The sequence below is a fragment of the Crassostrea angulata genome, chromosome 9 (genome assembly GCF_025612915.1).
Source record: "Crassostrea angulata isolate pt1a10 chromosome 9, ASM2561291v2, whole genome shotgun sequence".
NCBI classification, from domain to species: domain Eukaryota; kingdom Metazoa; phylum Mollusca; class Bivalvia; order Ostreida; family Ostreidae; genus Magallana; species Magallana angulata.
The window spans coordinates 27,372,074-27,390,948 of NC_069119.1; the positions used below are offsets into that span (position 1 = coordinate 27,372,074).

The 18,875-nt window shown below is 34.3% G+C and overlaps 2 protein-coding genes across 4 annotated transcripts; both read left to right on the forward strand.

Annotated features, from left to right (window-relative positions):
- The first annotated feature begins 1,551 nt into the window (after nt 1–1,551).
- On the forward strand, nt 1,552–3,761 carry LOC128163448 (uncharacterized). The gene is made up of 2 exons (XM_052827052.1): nt 1,552–1,618; nt 1,949–3,761. The coding sequence occupies exon 2, from the start codon at nt 1,956–1,958 to the stop codon at nt 3,618–3,620; it is 1,665 nt and encodes a 554-aa protein (XP_052683012.1). The 5' UTR covers nt 1,552–1,618; nt 1,949–1,955; the 3' UTR covers nt 3,621–3,761.
- Nucleotides 3,762–5,082: 1,321 nt separating this feature from the next.
- On the forward strand, nt 5,083–13,006 carry LOC128163449 (probable transcriptional regulatory protein HY04AAS1_0501). Of its 3 annotated transcripts, none has more exons than XM_052827055.1 (7): nt 5,099–5,202; nt 5,391–5,520; nt 6,057–6,404; nt 7,064–7,173; nt 8,092–8,222; nt 10,283–10,454; nt 12,621–13,006. In XM_052827055.1, the coding sequence occupies exons 3-7, from the start codon at nt 6,080–6,082 to the stop codon at nt 12,822–12,824; spliced, it is 942 nt and encodes a 313-aa protein (XP_052683015.1). In that variant the 5' UTR covers nt 5,099–5,202; nt 5,391–5,520; nt 6,057–6,079; the 3' UTR covers nt 12,825–13,006. The 3 variants fall into 3 exon arrangements, with proteins under 3 accessions (XP_052683013.1, XP_052683015.1, XP_052683014.1); XM_052827054.1 differs by having other exon boundaries at nt 5,391–5,483; XM_052827053.1 differs by lacking the exon at nt 5,391–5,520 and having other exon boundaries at nt 5,083–5,202.
- Nucleotides 13,007–18,875: the final 5,869 nt, after the last annotated feature.

The following is an 18,875-nucleotide window of genomic DNA, read 5'->3' on the forward strand; positions in this document are numbered from 1 at the left end:
TGCAGTACATGCACCTCAAAGTCTCTTTCCAGCATACCCCTCTCTGTTGCTCGGCATTGAAATCAAACTGCAGGTTGGTAGGGCAGTTCGGGCTAGCTTGTTGATGTAGATGGAAAGCCTTGTTGAACATTTCGCATGTCTTCCCTGCATGTAGCAGTCTGTATGTATTGTTCTCTGGGCTAGGAGTAGCGGTAGCTTGAGGCTGTTTGCATGTGGTCCTCGGCCGCAGTTGCATGATGGGCTGTTTGGACTGTAGCTGCTCTGCATTGTCTGTTAGGATTCTTTCTCCAGTCTTGCTGATTGCAAAATTTTCATGGCCCCTCACATACTTGGGCTTAGGATCTTTATTTTTCCATCCGCCATGGGGCGGTCCCCTTTTGCGGCCATCTAGGGCTTTGAAAAGACCTCTATTTCTCTGGCTTTTTCCTTTCATTTTTCTGTCTGATTCTTTTAATGTTGCTTTGTTTGCTCTCTCTCTTCACTCAATAAACTACTGATCATGTTTTAAGGCAATTGAGTGCCAACTTCTTAGGAAGTAGCCATGACTAATTTCAATTGCTCTAGCATCTGATGGTCAGCCAGAGCTGGCAGCACCATAGCCAATCGGGCTGTCATGGGTGATGAATGTAGCAGACCCTGAAGTGCTTGCAGTGTAGTAACAGACAAGGTAGTTCTCCATAGAAACCACATATTTTTGTTTGTAAGTAACAACACATTTTTTAATTTTAATGAGTTTAATTATTAAAATCATCATATTTAAGCAACTTTTTCACAATCAATTGACAATAAAATCAGTTCCACATCACTGAAGTCATGCACAACACACTCATACACAAGTTTGATGTTCTAACATGATTATATAAAAATTTCATTTTCATTGATTAATGAGAAGTAATTAAAAATTTCAATTAACAATCACACATGAAGTCATTCAGAATGCTCATAGTAGACACAGTTATTTGGTAAACAGGGGCATTTTTTATTTGGCCTACATTTCTTTATAAGCTTCAGTAACAAAAAAATTTCTATACCATCACATACACATATCATTCACATTGATATTAAGGTGGTTGGTTTGTTTTAAAAAAAATGTTGCTTTTATTGCAGGTGTCATAACAGTATTTCACTAGAGGTTCACGTCAAAACATGGCGGACCCCAAATAATTCCAGAGTTTTTCCCTTGATTGCAGGGGTTTACTAGAGAGGTAGGTGCCCAGATTTTTTCTGAGATATAAAACAACACATGTATTTTCATTCAAAACTGGAGTGAAAGAAAAATGTGCCCTGTAAATATTTTTTCTAAATTTTATTTCAGGAGTGAGTGAACAGGCCCATAACATGGCAATAAAGCACCTATGTGACTTTGATGTAAACAAACTTTGATGCCTTGCTGGACTGGTATGTATTTTATGGTACCTAAATGTTTAGTAAGAATAGTACTACATGATGTGAACGGGAAACATCTGACAAGTTTGATTTGAGTGACTGAGGTGAGACTAAAGGTGAGTAATTTTGGTAAGAATATATAGCGGAAATTAATACTGTTGTGACACCTGTAGACGTCTGCATGTTTGATGTCCAATTCGACGAATATGTAAATTGATTGACTATAAACAAGGTTTGTGCCGCTAATAATTGCCTATTTATTAGACAAAAATTGAGATACCTACATGTAATGTTAGTTGTTTTAAATTAATATCTTTCAGATAAGTACTTTCGTTTTAATTTTCTGCATGAGTTGACCTTCAACAAATATATTTTATGAATAAATACTTATCAATTAATACAAGTTTTATAAATATTCTATCTGGTTATTGTAAACCCTTGATAAAAGCAGGACTGCAACATATGGTTTTCATGTTGGCTCTTAATATATTAACAAATAATACTACATTTTCTACAAACAGTACATTTTAATTTTTCGCTTAATTTTTCATTAATTTTTTAGAAAAGCGATGGATCCTCGTTCTAGTGCCCAGGACGTGCACCGATGTGACCTTTGTGAGACCGCCATAGTACACAGCTACTGTGACTTTTGTCATGTCAACCTCTGCAAGCTTTGTATAGCTGATCACATCTCAGATGGATATGACAAACATAAAATAGTCCCTTTCCAGGAACGAAGATCAACACTGATTTACCCAAAATGTGCGACACATCCACACAAAAACTGTGACTGGCAGTGCAAGAATTGCAAGGACATATTTGTTTGTTCCTCTTGTACTGCATCAGAAAAACACAGAGGACATATATTTATAGAAGTTTCCGAAGTTTACATGAGAACGAAAAATGCTATTGCAGATGAAGCAAATAAGTTAGAAAATCTTATTTCTCCTACATATGAAGAAATTGCACTCGACTTGGAAAATCAGCTTGCCAACCTGGATGGAGGATATGAGAAACTTACGACAGCAATGTCCAAACAAGGAGAGCAATGGCACAGAGAAATCGACATCGTCATCAATAAAATGAAAGCTGAAATCAGTGAGATCAAAGTAAAACACAGAGACCTTTTAAAGAAACACTTAGATGAAATCAAACAGACACAGGCTCTCATAAAACAAACATTAGTAGCCATAGAAGAAATCAAGAAATCCACTGAAGTATCTCCTACCATTGAATACAGCTCTAAGATCAGAGAGTTCAGCAAGCTGCCACCCAAAGTGAAGGTTACACTGCCAACATTCATTCCAAAACCATTAGACCATGAAAAGTTGTATAATATGTTTGGGCAGATAACTCCTTTGTCTACTGCTACAGAACAGAATGTCTTGTCATTAAACCAACCCAACACTTCAGTGAGAGAACTACTGGATGAACCGGAACTTGTTGCCACAATACAGACAGGGTATCAAAATGTTTTCAGTGTTACCTATCTTAATGAAGATTGTGTTTGGACATGTGGATTGACAAAGGATATCAAATGCTTTAACATTAAAGGTGAATTGCTTCATACAGTTAGCAACAAATCAAAACAATGGCCCAATGATATAGCTGTAGACAGTGATGGGAATTTACTTTTCAGTGACGGGACATCAAGTACAGTGAATAAAGTAAATAATGGACAGATAGAAGAGTTGATCAGATTACGGGGATGGAGTCCTGGTTATCTGTGTGTCGCCTCTAATGGTGATCTCCTGGTTATCATGATCAGTCGTAATGACTATCAATCCAAAGTTGTCCGTTACTCAGGATCTACAGAGAAACAAGCAATTCAGTTTGATGATGAAGGTAAACCTCTGTACTCAAGGAATATGACGGTAAAATACATAACTGAGAACAGAAACCATGACATCTGTGTAGCTGACCATGGGGCCTGTGCAGTAGTGGTGGTTAATCAGAACGGGAAACTCAGATGGAGATACATCGGTCATCCCTCAGTTACCAAAAAGAAACCATTTAAACCAGTTGGTATCACAACAGACAGTCAGAGTCGTATCCTGACAGCAGACCGTGACAACCATTGTATTCACATTCTGAATCAGGATGGACAGTTTCTCCGTTACATTGATAACTGTGATCTGGAGTATCCGTGTGGTTTATGTGTGGACAATAATGACAATCTGTTTGTATCAGAACAATTGAAAGGCAATGTAAAGAAAATAAAATTTCTCAGATAGACACCAAACTGGGTGATATAGATTAAGCAAGACTATTTCCATGAATTTGGTGATTTGTTGTAAGTAAAGTAAACTTTGTTCATATCAGGGGTGCAGAACACGTGTATTTTATACTATGTATTAATAAATATTTACATTCAGTGTATATTATTATGATTGCATTGAAAATCTGCGATGTTCAATTTCATTTGAATACACTTAGCCTAGTCATGCGTCATGAGCTCAAATAAAAACTTCATCACACATTTTGAGTTATTGTACGACTAAAGGAAATGTTCACACATACATAACTAATTTGATATTTACTTATGATATATGATATACTATTGTAATAGTAGAATGCACACAGTACAATACATGTAAATTTAAGATTACAACAAATCATGTATAGCAACCAGATTAATTAATTGTTTTTGTTTGTACATTAACATGGTGGCGGCAAATGATTCATCAAAATTAGGCATTTTATCCACAGGGGCCAAGTCTGTTTTAACATTAATTTCAATGTAACCATAAATTTTCTTCATTTATCATATGGTTACATTGAAATTAATGTTAAAACGGGCTCGGTCCCTGTGATTTCGTCCGCATGGAGGGAATGTGTGGGGGGGATTGGGGGGGGGGGGGGCTACACGGAGGTGATTGTCTTATAGATAACATGACGAATTATGTCTAACTGATATTGGATCTATTAGGATCCAACAATTGTTTACAGCGTCTCATACATTGATCATGTGACACAGTATTCTACAAATTTCACTTCAAGAGAAAGTGATATACTAGTACATTGTATTTTCATTGGGAGTTGAAAGGGGGTAAAGGAATAAGCGGTGGGGGGGGGGGTGACGAGGCTTATGTCTATTTTTTAATACCATGTTTGATTTCTCCATTGAGGTTTGGACACATCACCCCCCCCCCCCCCCCCCGATCAATTCACTTATTATTTTATGTCAGTGAACTTTCCTCCTCAGCAGATTTAAAGAAACATGCAGTTTTGTAACGTTAGATATCACGAGACTCTGAAAATCCTAAAACTATAAAAAAGCAGTTTCAATAGCAGGTTATGTCTTATTTATTAACTAACGATAAAACCATAACAATTATCAAAAAGAAATTCTGTCATGGAAATGTAAGGAGCTAAATCAATAAAACTCTTCGGGTATTTCACCTTCTTGTATAACAGTTTAATTGAGGTGCAAAATTTGTTTATGTGATTAGTCAAAGTTCTCTCTCTCTCTCTCTCTCTCTCTCTCTCTCTCTCTCTCTCTCTCTCTCTCTCTCTCTCTCTCTCTCTCTCTCTCTCTCTCTCTCTCTCTGAATGTTTGTTTTCTGTTTAGAAAAAATATAAAGAGAGGCATACAAAAACTATTCAGTTATATTTGAAATCTTTTATGTCACAATTTTTTTAATTCTCTAATCCGGAATTATACCGTATCGCTTACGGTTTAAATTTTATGAATAATGTACTAAAATTACCTTCTTTTAAAAAGAGTAAATTTGTTTGCCCGACCAAGGCCAGTTAGCCGTTATGGTCGTTTAGACAGAGCCCAAATGTAGATAACTAAGGAGTGAATATTGACAGGTATGCATTTTACAAACCAGTTGATGATGCTTAATCTAGACTTTTAATGATAAAGTTCTAACCATTGTTTTCTTCGTAAACATTACGAAACGTGTTTAGTTCGAATTTCCTCTAAATAACATATTCGGTACAAAGTTACTTTGGAGGAAAAAAAATTGTTTGCTGACTAGAAGGTACTATTTTTAAAGATTTATTTCCAAACTCATCTCCCTGACAAAAGAAAAAGACGCTTCTATCTTGTTGAATATACCCTGTCTCATCACTCTCAAGATCAAGTTGAGGTACAACAGTACAATATCTGAAGAATTATGTAAACAGGTTGGGACCAGTCGCCTAAATGGAATATTATTGTCGTTTGGGAGATATTATCTTCAATGGGATATGAATTTTAAGTGCTAAAAATTTGAAATTAGCTAAAAATATGGTAAATCCGCATATGAATACATGTACATGAAATGGAACAACTTATGATTAACAACTTTTTCTGTAACCGTTCTATTACACAGATTGTTCCCTCAGTATATCCAAAACTTCTTGAGGGTCAATTTTGCAAACTATATGCTTTCTGGAAAACTTGCTACCCAAAGGTGTTGCATGTAAAAAATTACCTAATCCAAAAAAAATTAATTTTTGCACTTTAAATTTATATCCTATTATCCCATTTGGGCTATTAATTGTAAAATTGTTTTTATTGACATATGTCTGTGTTGTTCAAGATTTTCCATTATCTCTAAATTAAATATCAAATTTTTATTTCTGAATTCTAACTTTACCAAAAGCTTGATAAATTAAATTTATTAACCTCATTTCTTTTTTCTTATAGAATTTTTTCAACATGTCTATTGATTTTGCAGATAGTGACTGTGATATTTTGAAAATGGAATTAACATTGAGAACCTTACCTCGTGTTTTACACAAAACACAGACTGTGAGTTGCCCCAGAATCAGCCTGTGTCACACACGCCTCTTTCAAAATTATGTGAGCAAAAAGTCATCAATGCCAGCTAGATGGAGCACAAAGACAGATATTGTAGCTGAGAGGACTCTGTTCCAAATGTTGCCTGTTGTTTACTGGCAAACTAACAGACATATGGCAGGGCACAGTAAATTCTCTAACATCAAACATCGAAAAGAGGCGCAGGACAGTAAAAAGTCAGCACTGATGGGACAGTATGTCAAGCTAGCACAGTCAGCTGTAAAAAGTAAGTAGACAGAGCTTCCTGGATTGTATCGTATATTGAAACTTCACATACTAGTAATTTTAAAAACTTTTAATTTATATTCTTAAAAAAATCTCTGCTGAGATAGGTGTCCGACACTCTTAAAAAAAAATCCATCAACCCATTTACAGCCCCCCCCCCCCCCCCAAAAAAAATAATTCACACACTGTATATATATGATATGCACCTTTTGATTTTAATGAGTTTATTCATCGATTTTTATTAATAGATAAACTAGTTTTCAAGATCGAGACCTGGGCCTTGAAAAAAATCAAAATAAATATAAAAATATTTTACTACTTCTTTGGCTGGAAGTATTTGTTTTTATGAAAAGTGTGTTGGAAAACTTAACATTTTAATTTGTTTACCATGTGAGCTAAAGTTGGTTAACTGTATTATATTTACATCCACCAAGTACATGTATGATTCATATAAGCTATGTAGAAACTGACAAGATTGAAATCTACACGCCCCGTTTTTTGATTTTTAGAAACCTTCATCAACCTTCAGCAACCTAAGAAAAATTTGATTCATGTGGGTTATGTATTTTTTTCTGCAATGTCACCATCTTTGAATGAATTAATAATCAAGAAGGCATTTTATTGTTTAAATAGTTACATTTGGTGTTATTTCTATTTCAGTGGGTGGGTCTACTGATCCCAAACTTAACCCCAAGCTGGCCCAGGTTATAGAGAGTGCAAAGAAGAGCAGTCTGGGTGTTGAAACCATAAAAAAACTGCTTGAAAGAATGGTAGGAAGAACTTTGATTGAGAATTGCTGGATTTTGTTACATTCAAATTGATATACAAATTCAAAGATCATGTACATATATATTATTACCAGTAAATAATTTATACCATTACATTAAGGTCAGACGACACGTTCCTCGAGAATCTTTTTTGTATCTCCTCGTAATAATGAGTTCCAATAAAAAATATTAATATCATAATTACTTTAAAAATGATCAAAATTTACTTCAATTTGGTTATATGTGTACATGGTCGAGTGGTTAGAACCGTGGCCACTCACTGTAAGTAGCGTATGGATTCTAGAGGTCGTGAGTTCAAAGCCCCGCCTCGGGGGAGATATAGTTCTAATTTAGTGAATTTCGCTTTGCTGTAGATGTATTTATTTTTATATCAGCAATTCAAGTGTATTTTCAAGAAGATTATATAGGAAATTGCATACTCTAGTATTTTGCAGAAATGCCTGGTAGGTTACCCTAATTTTTTCACAAGAAAGCTTGTCAAAGTAGTAGTAAACCATTAACAAATTCCTGGAAAAAATTATCTAAAATTGAGGAACGTGTCGTCTGACCTTAATTAAAGGTTTAATTTTTATGACCTACAAAATAAATAGGCATTTTACAATTTTACACCCTTCATGACGTAAAACATATATTATATAATTATATACATGTTCAGTACATGTATATGATTGATAGGAGATGAACCAATCTAATTAAAATTAGATCTTTGATCCATGCTTTTAATGGATCGCTAAACAACTACTTTGTCATGTTTGTATAACGGCCGATCTATTTGCAGTGGATCAAAGATCTAATTTTGATTAGACCGGATACGAACTCCCCTTCTCAACATTATCAAAGTAAAGATAATGATTTGAATAGAACATGTTAGCTTCTTTTGAACTTTATTTTATTTGAAAGAAAAATAAAGAATACAAAGATATCATGATAGAAGTTTGTGGACCAGCCAACTCCATTTTCTTGGTTATGGTAGACGCAACGAACCAAGTCAGTGCTAGGACAGAGGTGAAAGCTGCAATGAGGAAACATCCGTAAGTTTGTGTGTTGTTCAGGTAGAAATGGAAACATTATCTATATTAAAGTTTGTATGAGTTGTTAAAGCAGCTATGTAGAAATTTTTGTGCAATTCTGTATTAATTTAAGTCAAAGCAGATTACTTAGTCTAGTTGATGAATTTTACTGTACGGTAGACAATCTTCGCCAGCGAAGGGTTTTCGGTCCACTCTGCTCCCCATTAATCCTTGGCAGATCTCATTACAAAATCTTGATGACAAGCTCCGCTTTATGATTGGCTGCAGCCGTGAGTAGCTGATCCAATCGCAGCATTTACAACAGGCGCTTGTCAATAAACGTTTAAAGAAACACACGTGTGATCTTTTGTAATATATTCGGTGCTTTTAACAAGTTGAGACACAAGTGCTTGAGTACATTGCCTCCCAAACGATAGTCTAACCAGATTGCTCTAAAAACGATATAATTAACTGCATTGAACGGAGATTTACAAACTTGTCAAGGCTAGCGTGATAGTATGGGAAGTAAACATAGCGAAAGTAGCCCGGAAGTTGCTTATCCCGTTAGTGTGTGAGTTCCTGCTTATGGCTATTGCTTTTAGATGTTCTATGAGCTGTATTTTATTAAATTTCTTTTGTCCGCAATATTCACGAAGATGATACCTGGTTTTAAAGCATGAATGCTTTCATATATTGGCGACTTTTTCACTCCCAGTACAGGTCCCTACAAATACTACAAATAAAACATTCCTTGCTTTCTTTAGGTTATATCTTCATTCCTTTTTCAGGGATAGACATTAACTTTTCAGTCCACTTGCCTTTCGGGCAAGTGAACTGAAATTCTGACTTTCCCGAATATAAAAATTGGTAGCTCGAAATTACGCTGTAGTAAGAAGACAACACCACATTCCTTAATTTTATTTGAGTAACTCACAAATATGATAACCAAATAAGTTCCATTTCGTAAGCTCAGTTGCTGAACCACAATTTTTGGCATCTTAAACCTTGCTAACATTTAGTAACATGTCTTGTTTATTATTTGATGGATACTTCTCCCCATATAATATATTAACAAAAAAGACATTATAAAATAAGATCTTATAAATTCTGTGAGTAAGCAAATAAGGTAAAGTACAGTTTTATCAAAAGAATGTAACATATTCATGAGATGAGGGTATAATTTATTTGATCTAGCAGGGCACGTAGAATTAAATTTGATAATTGATTATGCGGAAATACTGGACGACATATCTCAAATCAAAACAGAGGCCTTTCCGAGTTTCCATATGCAAAGATGCACAGTGAAAGTTTATTTTTACGTTTTTAAATTATTTTCACTAAATATTTCTATCAAAATTTTCTCTTGCCAGATCAGACAAGTAAGTTTATAATTTCACTTTCCAAAAATGACATTTTTACTTGCCCCAGGCAATTGGGCAACCGTTAATGTTGATCCCTGTATTTAATAGCATTATTAATTATGTTCCGAAACTCTCTAGTCAACATGTTTTTAAGTTGTGTTTATGCTGTAGCGTGTATGTAACCCGTTTTTTCATTCGATTAAAATGTAAAGTACATATGCAAGGCGCAACTCAAGTTGCTCACCACCACATCACAGAGTTTTTGTAATGAGATCTGCCAAGGGTATATGGGGAGAGAAGTGGACCGAAAACCCTTGGCTAGCAAAGATGACATATACGAAGGGCTTTATGATAGATTTGATCACATCCCGATCGAAAATTATCACCTCATAATATTCAAAGAATGATTCCTTATTACTTATATTCATATAATTTTAAGGCATCGTACGATTGAATTTTTAAATATAAAAAAGCAAATGGCGTCATTTGAAATTATGGGTTATATAGTACAAAATTGATCAGTAGTGTTATCACAGGCAAAGACACTGAAAAATGTAAATATATATGAATAAATCTTAACTTCTAAAGTTAGATATCAAAATACACTAATAGTCTTGTATATTTTAATAATTGTCTCATGTCCATATTTACCACTGTGAGATCAGTATAATCCCTTTGATTATAATTCGGCTTTAATTTCATGCTATGATTTTAATACAGAGTGAAAGTCAGCAACTCCCCTTCAAGTCTGCACTTATTCAAGCAGCAGGGAATTTTGTACGTGACCCCTGACCCCGAACGCCCCAACCTTGACCTTGAGGAGATTGCTATCGAGTGTGAGGCTGAGGATGTTACCAAGGAAACAAATGAAGAAGGTCAAGAAGTGATCAAGGTTAGTCCTGGGTTTTTGTTCGCTAAGGCCAAAAAAACAAAATACAGTCAAACTTGTACTAAGCAGTCACCTGTGGGAGGCACCGAAAGTGACCTCTTAACGGAGGTGACCTTTGAATAGAGCCTTATATTTGCCATGATCAAATACCATATTTAAACAATTATTCGATATTTATTATACACTTGCAATTTAGCATAATGTATCAAAATGATAGATAAAGTAATTGATTTGAATTTTTTTTTATAGTATTTATTATATTTACAAAAAATTACAAATACATAACAATGCATTGTGCATTCAATTGTTAATTTTTTTTTTTAATTTTTAAAAAAGTCATGAAGTGGTAAAGCTGGTCTCTGACATTTTCAGAATAATATCACTAACTATATTCGTGAGTAACGATTATTTAGGAAACAAACACTGTTAATACAATTCAACAATTTATTTTTTAACCGACCGTATCTGAACTCAAAATCAAATTTTTCAATCGAACGATTTTCTCGTGCCTCATTGCAGACATTTTTCACATTTATTTCATGAGCTTGTATATCAAACAAACCTTACCACAATGCTTAAGCAATTTGCTTGACACCCATTTGTATCTGAACTGCCAATTTTATGAATACATTGATGTATTTGATTTCTCTCGCCTCAGGCCTATAGTTATTGTTTACATTAATTACCTGACATTCGGGAGCCATGTTTAAAATCCCCTGGTGTAAATCATGTGACCGACCAAAATGGCCGCCTAATGCATCTCGACTGTAAAGTTTCGGATAAAAATTCGAAGAGTGCTGACCACTTTAAGTAGGCAACCTCTCTTTATTGGGCAATCATATAGGATTTTTCATTGGGAGGAAATAAAATGACCCCATATGAAAGGTGACTGTTTAATAGGGGTGACCGCTTAGGCAGTTTTGACAGTAAATGTTTTGTTTCTCAGGCACCGCCACTTTAGGTCGAATGCATCAAAATGCTTCATTTTATTGTGATATTGAAAAGAAAAACAACTCAATTCTCAATTTTAGGTAAAATATTATTTCCCTTTGCAATTCTTTCATTAAAAAAAAATACCTGCCTGCTTCATTTGATTTTGAACATTTTTTGTTTGTTTGGCCTAAACCCATTCCTACTTTCAGAGGGTTTTTTTTTTTTACATTATACAGAAATTAAATAGGAATTAATTATCTGAGCTTCCATAAATATCAATGATTTCATAGTATTTTTGTCTAAATTTTCCATTTTCAAAGAAGGGAGGACATATTGCTTTCCTGCTGTCTGTTGGTCTGTCGGTCGGTCCACCAACAGTTTCCATTCATTTTCTTCACAGAGGATGAACATATTGTAATAAAATGGGGTATACAGGTTTATCATGATAATGTCTAGGTCAAGTTCGATATTGGGTATGATCGAGAAATTTTTGACAGAGTGATGGCCCTTGGACGTAGAAAAATTCCAGTTATTTGCAGTTTCCGCTCATTTTCTTCGCAGAGGATGAACATATTGAAATTAAATTTGGTAAACAGGTTTATCATGATAAAATCTAGGTCAATTTCGATATGGGTAGGATCGAGAAATTTTCGACAGAGGTATGACCCATCGACTTAGAAAAAATTCCAGTTATTTGCAGTTTCCGCTCATTTTCTTTGCAGAGGATGAACATATTGGAATGAAATTTGGTATACAGGTTTATCATGATAATATCTAGGTCAGATCGATATTGGGTAGGATCGAGAAATTTTCGACAGAGTTATGACCCTTGGAATTAGAAAAATTCCAGTTATTTGCAATTTCCGCTCATTTTCTTCGCAGAGGATGAACATTTTGATATGAAATTTGGTATACAGGTTTATCATGATAATATCTAGATCACTTTCAAAATGGGGTATGATAGAGCAATTTTCGACGGAGTTATGGCTCTTCGACATAGAAAAATTCCAGTTATTTGCAGTTTACATTCATTTTCTTTGTGGATGTATCCAAGGGAGGTGGGCATAAGTGCTTCAAAAACATCTTTTGTTGAGATTTCCCTGTTGCACAATGCAACCCTGCTCTTTGCTCTAAAATTTAAACCACGTTGGGTCAATTAAACATATCAAATTAAGCCACCTTGAATATCAATCATTCCATCCTTTATTATCTATTAATTTTCTTCTTTTTTTCCAGTTTTTATGTGACCCTGCTCGACTCTCTGAGGTCAAAACCATGCTGGAGGGACGGAGTTTGACCGTGGAGAATTTCTACGAGCAATACGAGCCCTTGGCACCAGTCTCACCCTCGGAGGCGGAACAAAAGGAGATTGACAGCATCATGGAGAAACTAGAAAACATGGACAGCTATGTAGAGATGCACACAAATATAGAAGCATAGGAAGTTCATGTACATGTATATAGAATTGCTGTGTTGTTATTGTGACAGAGACCCATTAGGTTGATTTTTTCAGTGTCGATGGGAAGAGAGGAGAGCGCACATTATAAAGACTGTTAATTATAACTGTGTACAGATGTGAAATGATTGTAATAAAAATGTGATAATAAATTAATTGTGTCTAATTTAATTGTTTCTCTTATTGTCAGAAACTCTCAACCAGTGATAATATAGTTAATTGTGTCTAGTTATGTTTTTCTGTCATAATGAGAAACTCTTGGCCAGTCAGAGTTTGAATGTTTACCTATATATGTATAAGTTCAGACAGAGCTTTTTTTCATAACCCTAGGATATTTATTTAGTCTGAAAATGGCCACAACCATGCATCCAGTCCTCTTAAAAACATGCTACTGTTATGATTAAAATATGTAAAAAGGCATAAAGTATACAGTATACCAACTTTTTTTCATGACGATATTTAAAGTTGGTGATTTACTGAAGATGAACTGGTTTGCGATGACTGATTTTCGCGAGTAAGCCATATCTAGACCCATGTTGTTATTAAAACCAAAAACGACAAGGGCTGGTTCGCAGCGAGAAATATTCATGCAAAATTTTCTTGTTTGGGAATAAAAGTTGGTTTAAATCAGAACAAAAAACTGTAATAAGTTAGCTCAAGGTCAATAAGTTTATAAGTTTGGTTCAACGATGTGCCAATCCATACTAAAAAGATCATTATGTCTTACAGTACCATTGTTTTAGATTGACAAAAATAAAGTATCATAGTCAGTGATTTATTTGAAAATTTGATATGGGAAGTATTGGATGATTCAATTTTTAGCTCACCTGAGGCTGAAAGCTCATGTGAGCTTTTCTGATCACATTTTGTCTGTCATCCGTCTGTCTGTAAACTTTTCACATTTTCAACATATTCTCCAGAACTACCGGACCAATTTCAAGCAAACTTGGCACAAAGCACCTTTAGGTAAAGGAGATTCAAAGTTGCAAAAATTAAGGACCACACCCTTTTTCAAGGGGAGATAATTCGGAATTGTTGAATTTTTTTTTTTTAGAAATTTTCATAAATCTTTCTCTCAAGAACCAAATCTGAAACTTGTGTGGAGACATCCTCTGGTAGTGTAGATTCAAAGTTGTGAAAATCAAGACCCCCGGGGTAGGTGGGGGCCACAATGGGGAGTCGAACTTTTACATGGATTATATCTTTGTAAATCTTTGAAAATCCTCTTCTCAGAAACTACTCAGCCAGGAAAGCTGAAACATGTGTGGAAGCATCCTTAGGTAGGATAGATTTAAGGTTTGATTCAAATCAAATTATGATCCCCTGGGGTAGGATGGGGTTCCGACATTTCTCATTTTACATAAGAATATAAAGAGAAATACTTAATTTTTTTTTTTTACAAAAACCATTTGCCTAGAAGAGCTGTAAATTTACTAAAAGCAACCTCAGATAATGTAAATTCAAATTCTTTCAAATCAAAGCCTTGAGGAGTAGGGTGGGGCCACATTGGAGATCCAATTTTACAAAGGAAAATATTTTAATTATTCACAAAAAATGAAATCTTGCCATATATAGTTTTACTTATGCATTTTGACATTTTGCTGATCTTTAGAATTGTTTACTTTTTGGTCCCTAGACGATTCTTGACACCCACAAGGGGTTCAGAGTTTGATGTAGGTTTATATTCCATATATATGTGACCACGCCCGGATGTCTGGTACATAACTAGGCGATGGTGCACGTTCATTTGGGGAATTAAGCTCAAGGGGAATAAGTAAATCAAGAATGCACAAAGTCCAAATGGCAGGATATGAGAAATGTTTATTAAAGATTGAATGTTAAATAATCCAATCTACACACGCAGGTAACAACATTAATGAGCAAGTCTTGTTCCTAACTGTAATTTAGAGGAGGGGGCCTAAACAGATGAATTAGAAATTTGTCTCCTAACACTCTACATGATTTCCTAGCTTCGTCCTACATCCTTTCAGTCCGAAGTCTCAAAGCTAACTCTCTCTAAAAGAACTCATGTACGAGAATTAATTTTCTCTATGAATTGCCTATGGTAAAGTTGTCACTTATGGTCAATCAAATAATTAAGTTATCAGTGTCATACCTTTGATGTGAAGAAGTCAAAGTGGTTTTGTTTACCCTAACTAACACCTATGAGTGCCCAGTGCCATGAGCAGTGTCACTGACAATAAAGATTAACAATTACTGTGAAATCACTAAATATTCTAAGGGATTAAGAAGTAAACAACAGCTTGGACAACCTTAAGAAATAAATAATAAGGAATGCTTTAGATGTCAATAAGCAATTGCTAAGTATGGGAACATATAAGATAAGAATAAAGTAAAATAAAGTAGACTATGAAAATATATGCTAAAGTTATCAAAAGTGAAATGGATGTCATTTCACTGGTGATATGCTCCCCCTCTGTGACCACGCCCGGATGTCTGGTACATAACTAGGCGATGGTGCACGTTCATTTGGGGAATTAAGCTCAAGGGGAATAAGTAAATCAAGCATGCACAAAGTCCAAATGGCAGGATATGAGAAATGTTTATTAAAGATTGAATGTTAAATAATCCAATCTACACACGCAGGTAACAACATTAATGAGCAAGTCTTGTTCCTAACTGTAATTTAGAGGAGGGGGCCTAAACAGATGAATTAGAAATTTGTCTCCTAACACTCTACATGATTTCCTAGCTTCGTCCTACATCCTTTCAGTCCGAAGTCTCAAAGCTAACTCTCTCTAAAAGAACTCATGTACGAGAATTAATTTTCTCTATGAATTGCCTATGGTAAAGTTGTCACTTATGGCTAATCAAATAATTAAGTTATCAGTGTCATACCTTTGATGTGAAGAAGTCAAAGTGGTTTTGTTTACCCTAACTAACACCTATGAGTGCCCAGTGCCATGAGCAGTGTCACTGACAATAAAGATTAACAATTACTGTGAAATCACTAAATATTCTAGGGGATTAAGAAGTAAACAACAGCTTGGACAACCTTAAGAAATAAATAATAAGGAATGCTTTAGATGTCAATAAGCAATTGCTAAGTATGGGAACATATAAGATAAGAATAAAGTAAAATAAAGTAGACTATGAAAATATATGCTAAAGTTATCAAAAGTGAAATGGATGTCATTTCACTGGTGATATATAAACAATTGTTTAGGATCTTTATGAGAACTGCAATGCTCAACATGTGATATGACAATGAAATCATTCTGTTAGAAAAGGGACTTGATCATAAACATGAGAATATCCAGAATGAAAAAAAAAATGGATTTTTATTTACACTAGATGTATTATACTAAATTGTCCAGATAGTGTCTATTATGACTCCATTAATTGAGCAGATTTTATCATACGTATTGTTCCTCAGGGGAGCAATGTGGCCCATGGGCCTCTTTTTATACATTTAGACGCCCCCAAACTTCATACACTGTAATGATATCTCTTGCACTGAAAAAATATTGTCATGATATTAATTTTTTTTGAATTCAACTGTAATGTTTCGGTTCCTGTAACAATTTTCAAAAACACACTTATAAGTACATTTAATACATGAATTAGTTCTGCATTTCCAGCATCTTATTTCGTAGGATCATCTATTGACACTTTTTAGCTCGCCTGGATTTGACCCATAGGGCCAAGGAAGATTATATATACATGTACATGTACATGGCGTCCGTAAAGGGCGATCTTGTTTATCAAATAAAAAAAACCCCACATTTTCAAGTTACAAAAAAGTAAGTGTTGATGCATTTCCTTTGCACACGATCCACTTTTTACTTATTCATTGAAAGAGAACATATATAACTGGTGTTGCATCACTTACCTCTACTATAATTAGACCATAGAGATATATGTGTATTTCGTTTCTTCTATTGATTCGAAAATGTAAGCAGACAGATACAACTATTCGGGTAGTGATATATAATTTGTACGAAGTTTCATATTAGAATATTGGTTTGTCACCCATTGTGGAGAATTTGCCCCTTAAATGATAAATCACTTTAAATCTGCATGCCTACATGTATTATCTAAATAAAATTATCGGATATATATGTATATGACAATTGTACGTTTCAAAATATAGTGTTGATAATTAGGAAGGTTTCTGAGACATGCATACAGGTATAAGGTGTACATTTCTAATTAATCGCGCATGTGCTGAAGTTGTAGCCTCTGATGAATCTGGAGGTTCATTTGTTTAAGAATTCTTGACGCTAAAAGAAAAATATTTTAAACCAAAATGATAAACGCAAACTCTGATTAATTAATTGTGTTCTCAACGAAGTTTATACTTTAGCACAATGCATTTATATCCCTCGTGCATATATCGTAAGAACTACATGTATTTGATATCTGATTATTGTAAATTACACCCAAAAAAGCATTTTATATATGTAACAAGTTTAATCTATGTTTGATTCCTCGCATAAAACTCACCCTAGTGAAAACTGAGAATTTACAAACCTCAAATAGTAAATGTTTCATTCAGGCTAGCAAACTAGGCTCTTATTAAAAAGTACGTAAATTGGTTTCGTTTATAATTTTTTGTTTTTACTTTGAATATAATAGTTACGGATTTTTCATGATCTCTAGATTTTATAACGTACAGAGATTTTCGATAAGTTGGTGAGACGTACCTGTGTCATTGCATGCACGGATCTAGAGAGAGCAGGTCGGGGGCGAAGGGGGGGGGTCCGGAATGTACATATATATTATCCTTTATCGTCATTAATTCATTGTGCATTCTCATTGCCAACAGTACATTATCACCATTAAAAATTTACCCGGGATCCAATACCATTAACGTGTCCTATTCCATGTTTGATATAATTATAGGTTAATGTCCGTTTTATTACTGTGAACCAATTTTTATTTCTCAGAAAAAGAATCAATCAATTATAACTTATAATCAAATCATCGATGAGTCCTAGCAAAATTCAGGAAGGGCTTTGCACATGCTATGTCTTGGATTTCAATAAATTTTATTGTATCACTTCATTTTAACATGACTGTAATACATGAAATTATTATAATATCATATTAAAGAAAAGAGTTCATAGTATGCCTAACTAGGCAGTAAAAAAATGTCTGTTTTATTACACTGACACATAAGAACCAGTTTTATTTCTCAGAAAAAATCAATTGATTACCTTATATTGATGATTCCATGAATAATCGGGACAAAACCGGCATGTTCTCTTTTTTTTTCATTTCGTAGAATTTGTAAATTAAGGACGATTTATTCTTACAGGTTTCTTAGAATATTGGGTCAATGTATTATACTGCAGGTACATGTAATCCTAAAGCTACAATACCACGATTCAGAAGCTTTGTTTTGCTTTGAAACATATATGAGGAGTATCCGGAATTACTCATCAAATTCTAATATAGACTCTATGTAACGCTGAAGGATTCCAAGAAATCCACGAAGATTTTTTAAGCTTTTATCAGTGTTCATGCGGTCAATTTAAATGACACATAGTGCAATTTTGATTAATGATTACTGCATAATTTATCCTCCTTTGTTTGAGACTTCGTAACTTGGGAAAAAAATATAATGGAGAGAGAGAGAGAGAGAGAGAGAGAGAGAGAGAGAGAGAGAGAGAGAGAGAGAGAGAGAGAGAGAGAGACTGGGGCGACATTGACATGTCCTATACACATCCTCATAACCTTCATTGTGAAATAGATTAAATTGTTACATAGTTTCAGTATCAAATATCAGTGTCTACATAATGAACGTAAGATATACGGTAACAGACACCTACTTATATATACTATGTACATCTTTAAATGGATCTCTCTCTCTCTCTCTCTCTCTCTCTCTCTATCTATCTATCTATCTATCTATCTATCTATCTATCTATCTATCTATGTATCTATATATATATATATATATATATATATATATATATATATATATATATATATATATATATATATTTTTTTTTTTTTAAGTTACTATATGCTAATACTCGAGTTGTTAAATCTGCTTATAATTAAAAGAA